We start from the raw sequence: 15,867 nt of genomic DNA, 5'->3' as shown, positions 1-15,867 counted from the left end.
GGCATCTTCTACAAAGATAAGGCGGTTTACCCCAGAGCCAAGTTATTTTTCACGGGCTGCCATTACCAAATGCAAATCAGATGTCTAGCGGACGTCCTAAGAGAAATTGTGAGCCGGAATACACCACTCCCGGGAAAGCGTTTACGATAAATACTCAAGGTATATTTCTCAGATCCTGAGCCAAATGCTTATACGGCTTTTTAGAGCCGAAATTCAAGCTTCAAGCCAGTTGTCTCGCCGTCTCCCCCTCCCATGTTGGAAGACTTTATTCGCCAAATACCCAGCGTGGTATTTCGACTAAGCAGACTCTATTCATGACACCGAACGGTCCACAGATTTGACTGTTCCCCCAGTATTGGCTATGTTCTTTAGTAACCGACCTTTACGATTGTCGAAAAGGAGCGTCAACTATAAATGGATACTCTTTTCCGTTCGTTTGTTCATTCATTCGCTCCCTTTAACACGCTCGTGTGTGAGAAGCCAAGCCACTGTATGTCCAACATATGAATGCCGTGTAATTGTCTAACCAAAGCTAAGGGGTTCAGACCCACAGCATGGGCGAGTCGAGCCTTACGCTCGCGACTTGATATTCTCCTAGCATCTAAGGTGGAATGAGGGTATTTGAAGAGATTTTACGGTGGCGTACTGAATGAAGGGATTGGCCACTTGATTCAGTCAAGTTCAACTCTGGGCGAAGCATTTCCTCCGCATATATGGTAGTTTTTAGGGGGTGGCTTATATTACATTCTTTCTAGAGAACTGCTGAAGCATTTTGGCCCATAATCTGGTGATGAAGGAGGGCAATGAGCCGAGTTACCATCTGTTGAATGAATTCTCATCCCCTAGTCTCGCTTATCACATGTAATATAGGCCACTGACACCGCAGGAGTGATTATTCCCTCGTGTCTAAATCAGTACATTCTATGAAACTAGTTTCAATAACTTGACCCCCCCGTCCAGACATATCTGATAACTGGTTTCGCAGCCCGCCAAGCTCCGTTTCTAGCTCTTGGGCACTGACGGCCCGTGAAGCGTTGTCAAAATCAATGAGCGTCGCCTTCCCTTTGTGAATGAGAAAGTTATGCTTGTTGGTATCCCCATGTTTAATGCCCAACTGGTGAAGTTTTGACAAAGCCCGATAACACAGAGTGTAATCTTCCGGTGTGGCATGACGACAGTCATCAATGCGGGCCATGACAAACCCAATAACCCTGCCTTGCTCAGTCAGGTGTCCAAGGAAATCCGGGCCAATCTGGTAGCCCTCTATCCATTGATAAGCTGCGGTCTCGGCTTCCAGCAGAGGCACCTCCCATGGGAATCGGGCGAACTTGGTGACAACCGGTGACCTGAAGCGGGGAGACGTAGCCTCGTAGACGTTGGAGCGGAGTTTTTGTCCCATGTGAAACTCTAGGTGGTCGATTTGAGTGGGATGCCAGGTCTTGGTGATTCCGGGGAGGTTTTTGTTGGAGATGGCGGAAAAGTGAGGAGCCCCCGTCTCGGGATTGCGCGAGATTCGGCCCTGGTTCCAGTCCCCGGGTGGAAGAGGTGGAAGCAGGGAGACGAGAGAAGGCTCGAAGCACATGTCATCTTGGCTAAATATGCCGGCATCAATGGTGATGTATTTGACCAGACTGTTGTTGACGAGGAGACGGAATTCGCTTTCGTCATCGGGATCAACGCTTGCTTGAAGTAGTTGGAGATTGGGGGGCCTGCTAGCCATCGTTGGCAGTGTCTGGTGCTCTCTTGATGTGGTTGACAGTGGTCTGGTCTGGTCAGGAAGTGGTCAATCTGGGCAACTGATATCAGGCGGGTGGATTGATTGGTCAGTTGGAAGTGCATTGATCTCTTCTGGCACAGCGCATCTGCAGACTCGTCAATGTTGCCGCCTACAACCAAGTTGCCCCGCATTAGAGCTTGACAAGCATCAACTCGCTCAATGTTGGTTCAATCTATTCTTATGGCACGGGTGAAATGCAGCAGCGCTCAAGTCAGCCTGGCCGGGCCGTGTAAAGGGCAATCGTGTGGTTGTAAGAAGTATGAAGAATTTCGCTAGTGCTTCCCAGCATCACTCCACCTCGTTCCGTCCATGTGGGTTTCTTCTGCTTCCTTTTAGATTTAGGCTGCTTGATGATTTCCATCAATTATATCCCCACATTGTATTATGTGCTGATCAAAAGATTCTGGCGCGAATTGCCGCCTCCAATGAAGGGGAAAGTCCCTGGACCTCCCACAGCCAACACAATAAAAGCCCCATTCCACCCCATCCTGCGACGTTCTGTTCAGCCACGGCACGCGAACAATCGCCACGAATCGAAGTGGATTTGCCGATTGCATATCAAAGGGATCCGCCACCGGAGGCATCCGCGTGCGACGTGAAGATCCGGACTGTTGTCCTTGCATCACCCTCATTCTATGAGCTTGGAGTTTCTTTGCCGCGACACCTGCCACGAATTCATCCATGGCGCCCGACGACCCGTGCCGGGCGATGCCAGCATCAAAGGCGGACTCATAGTCAACCAAGGTAGTTGTAGTAGCCTTCTTTTCGGTTGGCGAGTATATGCCAGGTATGACTCTCATGCAAGGCAGTGTTTGAATGATGGCTCTCTCCAATCCAAACTTCCGGCACGCCTGGTTGGGCCGCAGTGGTAGGTATCTCTTGTCCTGTGTAAAACAGAGGAAGCAAACCCGTCTGCAAGTGAGAATATAGAGGTAACCGCCGAAATCGCCACATTGTTCGCAAGCTGATGTGCGTAACTTGTCGAAGAGACTTTTACAGGTAATCCACCTGCTCGTTCCAATTCTCAGGATACCACGTAGCGCATACCTTGCGTTGGTGGTAATGGCCTTGTATTGTGGAAGATGGTCGGCCAACTCCTTAGCTCGTCTATTGGTGCATCGGAACGCCATGAAAGTGCTCAAGTCAAGTTGGATGAGAATCTCCTGAAGTAATTCTATTGGGAGACGGTCAAGGGCACCGAGGCTTGCAGTAGGCGGTGGGTCGAGGGAGTCGTTTTGAGGTTGAGCTTGCAAGGGAGGCAGGTTATCATCTAGGGTATGGTCGTTGAGGTTTAGTTTTGGGTACGTGAGATGAGGGTGCTTGTCCATTTTCCTCGTCTTGCGCAATACATGGCGAGGTGAAGTTGCCGAACGAAACACGTGCAGCGTTCGCGTCTGGAGCCATTCGCGCAGCTCGCACGTGACTAGTCATCAGCTTGAATGACCTCACCCCGCGCCCTTGTAAGTGCGAAGAAGCAATTAAGTTAACTACGAAAAAGCTAAAATTTCTCCTCTTTATGCGATAATATGAGCTATTATCAAGTGAGGTATCAGAATATTCCCTCGGCTCTGTATGCATAGAAGCGGCCAGACATGGCAGCTACGTTACGCTGCTACGTTTTCATGCCAAGGAGAAAATGTTCAGAAGATCTGTAGCATTTATCTTCATGAATTCCCTCCAGTAGCAAGTCAAGTAGATTCTAGGCCCTTTTGTTTTTTGTCTTCTATGGTGGAGATCTGATTGTTTTTCATGCCTATCTCTAACATAACATCTGACAGATATATCGTATTAGCTCTGGTGACTTTGGCTATCAAGGTAATATTTAAAACCAATAGGATTCTAAACGCTTACACACGCATCGACCTACACATATGCCACACCATGAGTTTTCAGCTTAAAGAATCCCGAATACAACGTCTCGTAGCAGAGCAAGGGGTCTAAGTCGTCAAGTGCCGCAACTTGTTGTCAAGCTGCTGAATTCACGGGTTTATTGTGACAAGGGCTTGTGTTCAAGGGCTTGGAACATTAATCAATATTCAGCTAATACTTCGCTTAAATATGAAAGGTCCTTGGTTTTCTCAAGACGTCGAAGGGCGGATGACCCTTATTTATATCAAACAGCGGTGAGACTCGTGAGAGGGCCGGCCTAGGTGTCTGAGGCCTCGATGTCCACTAGGACTCGAGCCCTTGTGTATCTATCGTGATGTTCAAGGTATGGCCCGTGCCTTTATGGCAACGTGACATTCGTGTAACATTTATATAGCCTCGTGACTAACATAATAAACGCTAACCCGACAACTCTTCAAGCTGGCCACTTATAAGCCATGTCAGACGTGGCCATATTTACTACACTTGTGGCTTTGTAATAGCCCCATGTAGCCGCACACACTTATACCTTTACAAACCCTCGGCACGGCCTCCCATGCCAGACGTCATGTCGCAACCACAGAGCTCGGCTATGCGCATGAGGATCCGTATACATGTCGGCGCCACGGCCCTGGCGGCGCTGACAGGATCATACGGTCCTAAATGGCCATGCATCCCACGAGACCACTCATGGCAGAGCCGCAGGCGACGATTGATGTTTTCCTGCCATGCCTCGGCATCCAGCCCCTCCTGAACTATCGACGCGACCAGAAGCCGCACCGGATTTGTCGAAGCGCCACCCTCGTCAACGGGCAGGGGCCTGTCCAAGTCGCATGGCAACGCATCGGCGCCGCAAAAGGGGGCAGGGCAGCAGACCACCGACTGCGACGGACTCGGAGACACCAACCCCCGTATGTACTTGTTGTGCCGGGGGCTCGACAGCGCATACAGCAAGCCAAACACGATGCCCATCTCCCGCGGGCGTCCCGAACAGACAACGAGGTGCTTGATCTGTCGTATATACATGGCGGCGCGCCCGAGATGGACGATCGGGTGGCCGGACCATACGTCCCTTGTCTCGGAAGGGTCCAGCAGCGCCGGAAACTGCCCGGCGACTTGGATAAAGGCCGCTATGTCACGGTTGTCCCGCGACACGCAGTCCGCCACCAGCATCCCGCTCCGGAACGCCATGACGTCGCGGAAAGCAGCCACGTCCCAGGCGCCCTCGTGGCGGGCCCGGGGCACCATGCTCCGGAGCGCAAAGTTGACCACGCCGCGGCCGTTGTGCCTCGGCAGCTCGTCCCGCGCGTCGTGCGGCCCGGCGCCGACGTACATGTGCTTCTCGGGGTTCACGCCGGCTTCCTGGTCGTCCGACTGCCGCGACGGCAGCCACGCGCACCACACCTTGATCACCGGGGGGACGGAGGACGGGTCGTACTCGGAGAACCAGCAGCTTGCAAACAGGACCATGGCGAGCGTGACCTCGCCCGAGATCCGGAGGCTGGCGGCGCTGCGTAGGAGCGGTGTTTTCAGGCTCGCGTCATGGCTGCGGCTTTGGATGAGCGCGGTCAGCAACGAAGTATACATCTCCACGGCCGTTGGGTCCAACTGTTTCTGGCGGTCGGGCTCGTAGCCCATGTCGGCCATGGCTCCGTGGAGAAGAAGCTGCACCGTGTTGCTCCCGTCTAGCCTGAGAAAGGATTGCAGCTGCCTCTGCAGGTCACCAAAACAGCGGTCCGTGGGCATCGTCAGACGATCAACGGCGGCATAAGCGTCTCCTGGGCGGCTGTAGAGGTGTATGAGAAGGTCCAGCATGGTGGCAAAGCTCAAGACTGTCTCGGGCATGCTGTGCCTTTTTCCGGAAAGTCGAATTGCAGTTGTAATGCGCTCCCATGTCTCTCCGCACGACGTATTCATGGTCCGGCACTGAGGGCATCTCTGCGTGCGTGTGCGTCGAGCGGCTTCAATGCACTGGCTGCGCGTCATGTAGAATGTACTCAATAGATTGCCGCAGGTGCTGCTCTTCATCTTGGGCTGCATCTTGATGGCATCGGCAGAGCCCCTCGGTTGGCTATTTGGATGGAATTCTGTGTGCTCATCTTTCGCAACATACCCGACAAGGTGTATTATATAGTGAGCACTACAGAGATTCGCACGCAACGCCAACTATTCGTACGTGTCTCTTCGGTCCCAATTCGTCTTGGTCGAGCTGCCGACGGGGCCGACTCTGAAAAGCTATTCCAATATATGCTACCTTGCGTCTTATTACGTTGGGGATTGGCTCAATCATGTCACAGGTCTGCCGCGTCGGCCCATAATCCTCGTCCCAGTGCCCACTTGCCGCAAAACCCACGAGATTAGCGAGAAGTATTGCGTCTCGAGAGTCGAGACTGACGCTCCCGCGTCAATAGTTCCTCGTTCGGCCCTCATCGCCAACAAAGACCGAGGAGGACGCGGCCCTTTGGGGGCTGCAACATTCGATCTGCAGCTTCTCTTCAGATCATCAAAAGCCCTTGGCTTCTCAAAGATCTCTGGTTCTTGAGGCTCTCCATGCGGGAGACAATGTAATCCGACCTCGGCCCTGTTTACAGAGAGTCGGTAACGTCTGGTGAGGGGTAGTGCCGTAAACGGGCCGTGTGATCAATCCCTTTATTAAGCAAAGCGAAAAGGGGAAACAATGTGCCTTTTAACTTTGCTTCTTTCATGAGTCTGGTGTCCCTGAGTGCTGCCATACCGCAATTACAAGCCTCAAATCAACTTATAATTGGTTTAAAGGACCTTGAGTTACTACTTTTAGCTTGAATTTTCAAATTGGGCCTTTTCATACCCTGCTGGAGCACCCAAAGACGCGTGTGATGGCCCTCATCCTAGCCCCAATCTTCAGGCCCAGAAAAAGCAAATATCATGACCATCGGACCTCCAATTATCGCCTGTTGGGCTCAACAGGAATATCTACAGGATGAGTACGCAAAGAGCCCCTCCGTTTCAGGGTCGTTGGCTATTTGGATTGAATTTTATGTGCTCATCACCACATAGTACCTGACTCATGGAGCAACAGTCTTGGAAGACGTCGTAGAGTAATGGACATGTAGCTACCTGTAGAAACATGCAGCCAGTCGCGTTCTTAAACCATCTCTTGCCAAGAGAAAAGTATAGTTGGCGATGCTCCATCCCGATCGTACCAAGGGCTGGGTGGCTGGATAATAGGGGACTGCGACGTTCGATCTACCGCTTCTCTTCGGATCGTCGAAGGCCCTGTTTATACAGAGAGTCGGCAAAGTGAGGGGTTGTCACACGGTCAGGGCCTGGCCAAAGGCATTGGACGTTCAAGGTTACACAACAGCAAAAGATATCACGGGAACCAGAGTCGCACCTTGAGCGAGGGCTGCCTCGGGCGCTAGTCCCCACCGATTTCTTGTATTTATAGAGACCTCTGGCCCCTCTCTTTGTGTATGTAACCCGTATGAATGCCTTTGTTGTGACGGGGCTTCGTTGGGCAGCGAAATGCTGCAACATGACGTCGACGCGCTTGAACGGGTGGCCAAGGATATAAATTCGTTCCTAGAATAAGTATAAATCAATTGCCCACAACCCCTCCGCTGCTATTTTCGCAACATGTTTCCCCAAACTTTCATGCTCGTTGTTACTGTGACAAGGGCTTCGGCTTGCAGCAATAAATCAATTCATCTACTAACAGTCTTTGGTATCAAAGGTCCTTGGTTTTCCTCAAGGCCTCATTGACTAAAGGGGTCTTTAACTACAAGAAGCCGGTGAGGGGCTTTTTCCTAGGTCTCATGACCGTAGTCCTTGTGTAACCGTGTGACAGTTACACGGATGCCACGTCGCCATAAAGGCGCGGGCCGTACGGAGTGCCTTGAATTGACCGCACATGACGGCAGTTACACAAGGTCTCGAGACCTAGTAGAGGCCTTAGGCACCTATGCCGGCCCATTCACCGGGGTTCGATATATGAGGGTCATCTGCCCCTCGAGGCCTTTAGGAAAACCGAGGACCCTCGATATCAAAGCGCGGTATTAGCTGAATATCGAATACTGTTCCAAGCCCCTAAACATTAGCCCTTGTCACACTCATGGTCTAAACACTCACGTCTCAAATGATGGATTTCTTCGTCCCCAGATTCTCAGCTATAGCCTTGCTACCTGCCCTGGTCCTCGTCTACTGGATCCCTCTCACGATATACAGGATATGCTTCCACCCTCTTTCACGATTCCCCGGCCCAAAACTAGCTGCATCCACCTCGTTGTATTCACATTATTTTAATTTCGTTCGAGGCGGCAATTTTATAAGGCATCTGGAATATCTACACGACGAGTATGGTAAGTACTAAGGGCATTTAAAGCCCAAGCATCTGTTGTGATTATGCCAATCAAAAGTCCACACAGGACCGATAGTAAGGACAGAGCCCAACGAGCTTCACATCCGAGATATAAAGGCCTATAGCACCGTCTTCAAAGTCGGAAGTCGCTTTGAAAAAGACCCCAGATTTTACGGTTTCCCCTTTGACGGTTCCCACTTCACCATGGCCACGTTGAAGCAGGCAAGACCTCGTCGAGACCTGCTCCAACCCCGACTATCCAAGGGCGCCATTGACAATGCTCAGCACGTCATGGAAAAGTCGGTGTGGAGGTTCATTGACCTCCTCGACCGGCACAGAAGTCACAGCGAGATTATAGACTTGTCTCTGGCCTATCGCTGCGTCACGTCCGACGTGTTGCTTGGATACGCATTCCACAGCCCCTTGGAGGCTCTCGACTATCCACGTTTCAACTATCCTCCAGCCGTGCACATGGATGCAGCAATCATGACATCGTTCCTCGCCAAAAACTTTCATCTCCTCTTCACACTCGTATGGAACCTCGCCTCTTGCCTGCCGCGCCCCTGGTTGAAGTATTTAGGAATCAGCTTTATTTTTGATATTCAAGACGTGAGACATTTTTGCTTTGCCTTTGCGCTTGTACGACTTGTGCTCATGTTTCCGTGTGCTTAGCATTGCGAAAAACTGATCCTAGACCTCAAACAGAGGAAGCAAGACGACCAACTGCTCTATCCAACAATGCTCGACATGTTGATGGATCCCGACCAAGAGAAATTCGGACCTCCCCTTCCGATGCGCGATCTAGTATCGGAAGCCACTGTGCTGTTGTCCGCCGGGAATACAGCCCCTTCGCTGACCCTGACACTCGGAACATTTTATGCTTTGAATAACCGCCACGTACTGGAGACGCTGCAGGACGAACTTTCCCATGCCATTCCTGACAAGCGCAAACTTCCTCCCCTGGATACGCTGCGACAATTGCCATACCTTGTACGTGTATACCTTCCGGCTCGTTGTATTCCATAGTACTTAGATTATAATTCCAGACCGGCATCATCAAAGAATCCTTGCGGTTTTCTCTCGGTGCACCAGGCAAATTACCGCGCATCACACCCGACGAAGGGGCGTTTCTCTGCGGACGCCGGATCCCACCAAAGGTCAGACTCGGGCGAGTTCTTCTTCCACGTTAGCTTACGAAACTAATTCTTTTTATTTTCTTCTTCTTCTACTAGACGTCTATATCTCTTAGCCATTGGGTGTACCACTTTGACCCGACAATCTTTCCGGACCCCAAAACCTTTAGACCAGAGCGATGGGTGAATGACCAGAAGGGGGAATTGGACCGATACATGTTGTCCTTCTCCAGAGGGTCTCGCTCTTGCATTGGCATCAAGTATGGCGTATACAGCTTTCCTTGTAAAGAAACACCTTGCTAACTAGTAGGGAGTCTTGCGTATGCCGAACTTTACCTGCTGTTTGCTGCCTTTTTCACCAACTTTCGGCCCGTCCTGCGTGGAACCAGAGAGGAGGACATGGAGATTCGCGACTACTTCGCGCCCGTGTGCAAAGGCCGTCTCAAAGTATCGTTGGGTGTGTAGTTGTTGCGAGATGAACAGTCGCGCAACACCGCGTTGGCCGTCACGACTCACTAGTCTCTGGTCGATGAGAGAGCAAGACATGGCGCCAGATGTCAGCGGGCAGCCCTGTCTTGCGTGCCGAGTCTCCGAAAACGCTAACGCCGCGAGATTTGGAAAACTTGCAGCCCTCCTACATGAGATGATCTGTCGTGGAGAGGTGATGGAGACTTGTCCAGGTATCCCTCGTGCCTGATATGCCTAAGCTGCGGGACATTGTTCACCAACGGTAGAGCACTGCTAGCCGGAGATGGGGAGGACATCGTGTCGCTTGCGTGTTATGACAAGGGCTAAAGGCTTGGAGCAACATGACTCAATTCATCAAATAACAGTCTTTGGTATCAAAGGTCCTTGGTTTTCCTCGAAGCCTTGAGGAACCAAAGAGGTCTATTTATATAAGAAGTCGGTGAGGGTCTTCTTCCCTCATCCTGTGACTGTAGCCTTTGTGTAACCATATGACGCCTGTTCCTTTGTCCATATTAGCGGGCGTTTAGGTGGCATTGCAAATGGCTGTCTGGTGTTGTGGTTGAGGTAGGCAAAGACTGCCCTAGAGTACCAGTAGGAAAACGCAAGACAAGTATAAATTTCACGCCCACCGCACAGAATTAGAAATATCTCTTCCATATTAGTAATGTGTGCAGAAACTAGGCGAGTCTTTTCGGGCGCAGGGCCCAAGTTTCGCGCAGCAAACCAAGCTCGGAATCAAAGATCCACCAGGAACTGCCACCAGATGAAGGCGAGGGCGAGGTAGAAAATGTATCAGAGGCTTTTTGCAGCAGCAAGGCAAGCTACGCATCTCGGAGCTTTGGATTCAACATTTGATCCATCAACCCGTTAGACAAAGGCAGAAAAGCGGGAGACGTTTGTATTCTGATTCCTCTATATACTCAGCCGGCTTGCTTTATATTGAGCTTCTCTGATACATATTCCCATTGAGTGTTCAAATGTCGAAAATATCGCCAGAGCTGAGCTTTGCCCCCGGGCACGAATCACATAAACACCAGCGGTACCACAGATTCCGAACCTTTACAGATCCCCTCTCGTCTGGTGGCCAGCATTCTCAGCAATCAACCGAGCTATATCCTGCCAAAACGAACAGATTGACCTCGTATTATGCTCATTAACAACATGATGAAATTCTTCTTCTGGCGAGCCTCCTACCTGCACCCTCACAACGCCCGAGTGTACATCACCGCCGCCATCCACGGGCGACCGCGCCGTTTCATCGGGGGTTCCCAGCGGGTTTCTGCCCCCAGGGGGTCTTTTAATTTCTTAGTTTTCATCTGATGGCAAGTGACGCTCCGGTTTTCTCTCTGCAAGGCATCATCCTTCCAGTTCGGGGGTGACGGGGCGGAAAACCGAGGAGGTTCGGCACCGAATCGCACGTTTTTAAAGAGGTAAATCTTTGATGGGTCAGAAAACCGCGCTGAGACTCTTGTTCTGTTTCATTAGCAGCATTTCCTCACCCACATTTGGATCTGGTTCGTACTTCTGGGCTTCCATTATACCCTATGGTAGCCTTAACTTTGGGAGGTCATGGGCCCTTGCTGCTTTGGTAAGTGCCAGAGCACCATATAGCAATACTGTTAGCAACATTAGGATAAGGTGGGTTCAACAAAAGTCTGGTTGAATGATGTTTTGCAATACAAGTAAATAAGGCCATGGTCCTCGATCATGGCTTTATACTGACGCTGTAGGCCCCCAGTAAGCGCTTTAACAAACACATTTTACGTGACTTGCGAATAAGTTTGCTTTTTGGAAATTGCTTCTGACTAATACATAGCTCCTAAGGTCTTGATTCGAATCACACCCATGACGACGGCGATAGCATTGTGAGACAGCATCTACTGTCATCATGGTGTCTCGCCATCTGTGATACGGGGACAAACATCGATGCCTTTTGGCACAAAAAAATGACATGTCAAGCCGCCATTGCTTTGCATACATCAGCGGGATTTCTTTCATTTCCTCGTCGTCTTTTTCGATGTATCGTATTCAGGCCCCGCGTACTCCGTATCTACCTGGTCAATGACAGCCACACCTTTGACAGTTTGTTATAGTGTGATCGATCTCTAGCAGCCAGTTAGAACAAGACATTGCCAAGAATACTGCCAGACACATTTGTCACGTACAGATAAACCAGATATGGCTGATCTCTTTATATACTTGGATAGAGCTTTCTGACAGACAACGACATATCCGCAATTATGGTGGTATAAGAGTGCCTTCCGTAGGTCTTCCCGGTTCAGGATTATGCTGGGTTGCATACCAAGTAATCCCTACTGGCAAGACATATTCAGCCCTCGCATCCTAGTCATCACATCGTGTTACATAGCTGTTCGAGCCACCTGGCCCGAGGCAAGACACGTCAACTAAAACCTTGCGAATCAAAGCAAAAGTAACGACACCACAACGGATGACTCGACAATGTGGGACCGCACAGAACAATACGAGACAGTCCCCTACTCGGCACAGCATACCGCCAATCAAGAAACAGTAGATACTCCAAAGACAGGTGCCCGTATGTGATGGCGACCCTGAGAGAGCTGAGCCGTCGACAACATGATTGGGTTAGACCGTCAGAATGCCTCGGTTGAACTCTCCTCATCAACGCCAACAACCATTTTCCTTCCTCCTTTTTGATGCCAGTTCAAGTTGGACTCAGAGTGTCTTGTAAGCAGTCTAGCTATTTACATGAACACACAAAGTCGTAGTGTGGCACGACTTGGGGACAATCCACACGTCGCCGTCTACCCCCAAAGCATCATGGGCACAATGATGTCGTCGTACTGCCACAGCGCCGACTGGAAATTGACCGACCACGCGCCGCCAGTCCACCAAGTCGACCGTCTCCCCTGCAACGCGTACAGTTTCTGGAAGAAGCCTCGCTGGACATCCCCGACTGACACTCTTGCATGCATCGGTCCGTGAGTAGAAAAGGCCACCCAGTGGACTTTTTCGGCAGCAGAACCCCGTAGCACATGAGCATCGACAAGAGTCGCAAAGTCCTTGTCCACCAACGCCTTTGCACCTTTGTCGTCAAGCTTGTCGTCGCCAATGACAGTCACCCGGAAGTAGTGCCCCGAACCCATGTAGTCGATGCGGGCAGTGAACGGCGGCTCAGGGTACGACAGGTAGTTGTTTGGCGCTGCGTCGGAGGGAAGGTTGAAGTAGCTTGCGTGTGCAGCGAGGGCGGCATTGTCAATGATGCCCGTGTACTCGCGCGTGTAAGTGAACTTGGAGAAAATATGCTTCTCATCGGGGTCCAGACTAAACGGCCCCGTGTTATCCCCTGTCGGTTCAATAGCAATCAAGAGAGCCTTGGCAGCAATGTAAGTGAGCCTCCGGGACTTCAGGTGCCTGACTGTGACAATGACGCCGAGGTTGGTGCGAAGAGTGTTGACGACTTTGCTGGCGTACAAGACATCGCTGCCGAGGACGGCGGCCACGGCGTCGTATAGATCCTGATTCCGCCCTGAAGCTGGTACAAATGAATCTTACAGCCCAAGAGCCGACCGGGCCATGGACGCACCGAATGCCTGCAGCGCGAACAGTGTAATTGCCCTGGTCATGTTGCCGACCCCAAGACCCGTGGTCTGGTAGATGAATGGCATGGCACGCTCAAGCCCATGCTTGGACACAAAGTCGCCAAAGGGAACGAGAAGCTCTCCGGGGATATGGCTTGGCTCCGGAAAGTCGAAATAACCCGGCTGCAAGAAATGCTCCCACGGCTCGACGACGCGCAGAAAGTCGGCCAAGGCGTCGAGCTGGGCGGCGGACGGGGGCGGCGCAAAGTCCAGCACCTTGCCGCTCTTGAAATCAATGTACGTCGTGTTGAGGGGGGTCTTGGTGCTGCGGCCGCGTTGGACGCCCAGCCGATCAAAGAAACCCGTCGCGTTGCCCGCCTGGATAAATTCCTTGACGCCAAAGTCGTACGGCGTGCCCGTCTTGGTGTCGACGTACGAGTCGACGTGACCGCCCTGCTGGAAATGAGCCTCCAACACCCCCACTTACATGGTACCAGTGAGGACGTACGAGGATTTCGTCCTTCTCAACCAGAGTAATGGACTTTCCAAAGTCTTCACGAAGGCGGACCGCGGCATAGGAGCCTGAAGCACCACCACCAACAATCACGACGTCTTTGAAGAGGACGTTCGGAAGCGCATGTATTGCTACCAGCAGGCTGAGAGAACAGACTAATAATCTCACCGTTGTAGATGGAAAGTCTATATCGACTGGAGGCATCAGAGTGGCAGTGGGTGTATTTTGATCAAGGAACTTTATTGCGCAAAGGCCGCCAAAAAAGCTCCCCGCAGCTACTATCGACATGTAGTTGTACCGTAGTTCCAATTCCATCAACTGCTGCATCTACAAAGCGTCACATGACATCAGACTCGACCAACCACGTTCGGGGGCCCGTCGACCGGGGCTGGAACAATGCATGGCTACGAGACGGCGTGGCTGGCAAGAGGAAGAGACGTGCAAACGGCGAAACCACACGAGGCTCTAGTCTCCATCATTACGAATTCGTGTAGGTCAAGAGTCGTGACGTGATGTCAAATGCAAGACACAATAGAGGCATAGTTGGATGAGGGAGGGCCGCAAAGTGATTTATATGCCACAGCCTCGGTTTAATGCATGTAATGAATGCTTTTTTGTTTCGCCTAGGTTACTAAACAGAAATTACGCAGTTGCTATATGCAAATCTTGCTCAAACCCCCTTTCTGTTCTTCTCCCTTGAACTCAACCAGCCTGCTGTCACATTGCCAAAATTGAAAATATACATGGTCCCTACAATGTCTGGTCGTTGCTCGTAATATCATTGAATTCGACCTGTTTCCACAGAGATGTAGCCTTATTGAAAACTAGATCTCGGCAGCATCCGTCATTAATTTCTGTTCAAGTACGGCAACTACTTTGGCTTACCTACGTCAATCACCACTGCACTCAAGTCTTCGTAGCACAATAATCTGTCACTGAGTAGATATTTTTCTTTCAAGTTACTCATTTGGGCCTGTATTATTTAGGTTTATTTCCAAGTACCAAACCAGGAGATACATACTCTTCAACACACTGGGAATCCGGATAAAAAGTTGGGCTTCGCCAGGTGAGCCGCTCGGCCTATTAGAGTTCGTCCAGCCTTTCGGAATATTGCCTTTAATGTAGCGGATCCTCGGGGTACGGCAGAGCGCCAAGTAGAGTGGGTGGCAGGAAAGGCAAAAAATAATCAGTCCGTACCCGGATTTGAACCAGGGATCTACAGATTTGCAATCTGCCATCCTAACCACTAGACCATACGGACTACTTGATTATGTCATAAGGGGCCTTATTATGCATTATGACTTGGCACATCATTTTCCAGGTGCTTGATGCCGGAGCTGCTTCTACGACGGTTATCTCTTTTACTGGCCACTTACTTGCATGTTTTTCTGTAGGAGACTCGCTGGACTGCACCTTTCCAGGGGCAGTCAATAAGTCCAGCGAAAGAGGGCGGGCATGCACGCCGAGTCCCTTCCACGACTCCGTACACCAGACGGTTTGCGTGGCCACCTTTCAGGACGGTCAGATGAAGTAAACCCATGAATCGAGTATCCCCTCCCGTCTGTGAAACGAAAAAATCATTTTGCCATGGTAGAAGTCAACTATGTTGCCAGAGTCACTGCGAGTCGTGCTATGCGTGTTTATTTTATTTTTTTTTTGGAACCAAAGGTTTATTGGAGCTCGTTCACCGACTTTCGCCTCCAACGCGAAATCACGGCGTTACAAAGCTCGCGCGGTACCTTCATGGTCCCAACCGCTAAAGGCGTCCTGAAAGACGCGCAATCAGGTTAACATAAAATGCTGCATCGTCGAGCAGACCGGCGCGGCGAATTTTCCTTTTACGCATTCAGAAACTGCTCAGCACATGCCGTCGCGTCGTCATTTGACGCGAGCAGAGGAGACACCTGAGGCCAGCGAAGCTGTTTCAGAGTCATGATGTGGTTCAGGAGGCAAACGCGCTGAAATCAACAATATCCAGATGAACAGGCGAGCTTGTAGCAGCGTTTATATAAAGCAGTAAGAACTGCAAAAGTCGTACTATCTCGTGGGAGTTTCTGTCAATAAGAACGCTCAATACGATGCACACTAGCGATTTTGTTGCAGGAGAGCACTCATCATTTTGGACATGTATTGGTGCAAGCGATCTTGTGAGGTCGTTGCATCATCAAAGAGTAAACAAACTCATTCACAAGTTGATTCTGGAAAGCGGCCGG

At 50.8% G+C, this 15,867-nt stretch overlaps 5 protein-coding genes and 1 non-coding gene across 6 annotated transcripts; 1 reads left to right on the top strand and 5 right to left on the bottom strand.

The window, feature by feature from the left end:
* Positions 1 to 892: 892 nt before the first annotated feature.
* Positions 893 to 1,720, bottom strand: G6M90_00g078050 (uncharacterized protein; the record flags this gene model as incomplete). Its single annotated transcript, XM_014689814.1, has 1 exon — positions 893 to 1,720. The coding sequence occupies one exon, from the start codon at positions 1,718 to 1,720 to the stop codon at positions 893 to 895; it is 828 nt and encodes a 275-aa protein (XP_014545300.1).
* A 395-nt stretch (positions 1,721 to 2,115) lies between these two features.
* G6M90_00g078040 (uncharacterized protein) lies at positions 2,116 to 3,105 on the bottom strand (the record flags this gene model as incomplete). The annotated part of the gene is made up of 1 exon (XM_014689815.1): positions 2,116 to 3,105. One exon carries the CDS (start codon positions 3,103 to 3,105, stop codon positions 2,116 to 2,118), a length of 990 nt encoding a protein of 329 aa, XP_014545301.1.
* A 1,069-nt stretch (positions 3,106 to 4,174) lies between these two features.
* Positions 4,175 to 5,488, bottom strand: G6M90_00g078030 (uncharacterized protein; the record flags this gene model as incomplete). Its single annotated transcript, XM_014689816.2, has 1 exon — positions 4,175 to 5,488. The coding sequence occupies one exon, from the start codon at positions 5,486 to 5,488 to the stop codon at positions 4,175 to 4,177; it is 1,314 nt and encodes a 437-aa protein (XP_014545302.2).
* A 2,695-nt stretch (positions 5,489 to 8,183) lies between these two features.
* G6M90_00g078020 (uncharacterized protein) lies at positions 8,184 to 9,577 on the top strand (the record flags this gene model as incomplete). Its single annotated transcript, XM_066131080.1, has 5 exons — positions 8,184 to 8,588; positions 8,652 to 8,969; positions 9,026 to 9,136; positions 9,212 to 9,372; positions 9,427 to 9,577. The coding sequence occupies 5 exons, from the start codon at positions 8,184 to 8,186 to the stop codon at positions 9,575 to 9,577; spliced, it is 1,146 nt and encodes a 381-aa protein (XP_065987098.1).
* Positions 9,578 to 12,363: 2,786 nt separating this feature from the next.
* cpaO_2 (Beta-cyclopiazonate dehydrogenase) lies at positions 12,364 to 13,858 on the bottom strand (the record flags this gene model as incomplete). The annotated part of the gene is made up of 3 exons (XM_066131079.1): positions 12,364 to 13,088; positions 13,146 to 13,593; positions 13,649 to 13,858. 3 exons carry the CDS (start codon positions 13,856 to 13,858, stop codon positions 12,364 to 12,366), a joined length of 1,383 nt encoding a protein of 460 aa, XP_065987255.1.
* Positions 13,859 to 14,842: 984 nt separating this feature from the next.
* G6M90_tRNA00000081 lies at positions 14,843 to 14,915 on the bottom strand. Its single transcript has one exon. It is a non-coding gene; the product is annotated as a tRNA-Cys (tRNA).
* Positions 14,916 to 15,867: the final 952 nt, after the last annotated feature.

The sequence above is a fragment of the Metarhizium brunneum genome, chromosome 4, assembly GCF_013426205.1.
Source record: "Metarhizium brunneum chromosome 4, complete sequence".
Lineage (NCBI taxonomy): Eukaryota > Fungi > Ascomycota > Sordariomycetes > Hypocreales > Clavicipitaceae > Metarhizium > Metarhizium brunneum.
The sequence above is the reverse complement of the archived record's forward strand: the minus strand, read 5'-3'. Positions and strand labels throughout refer to the sequence as shown.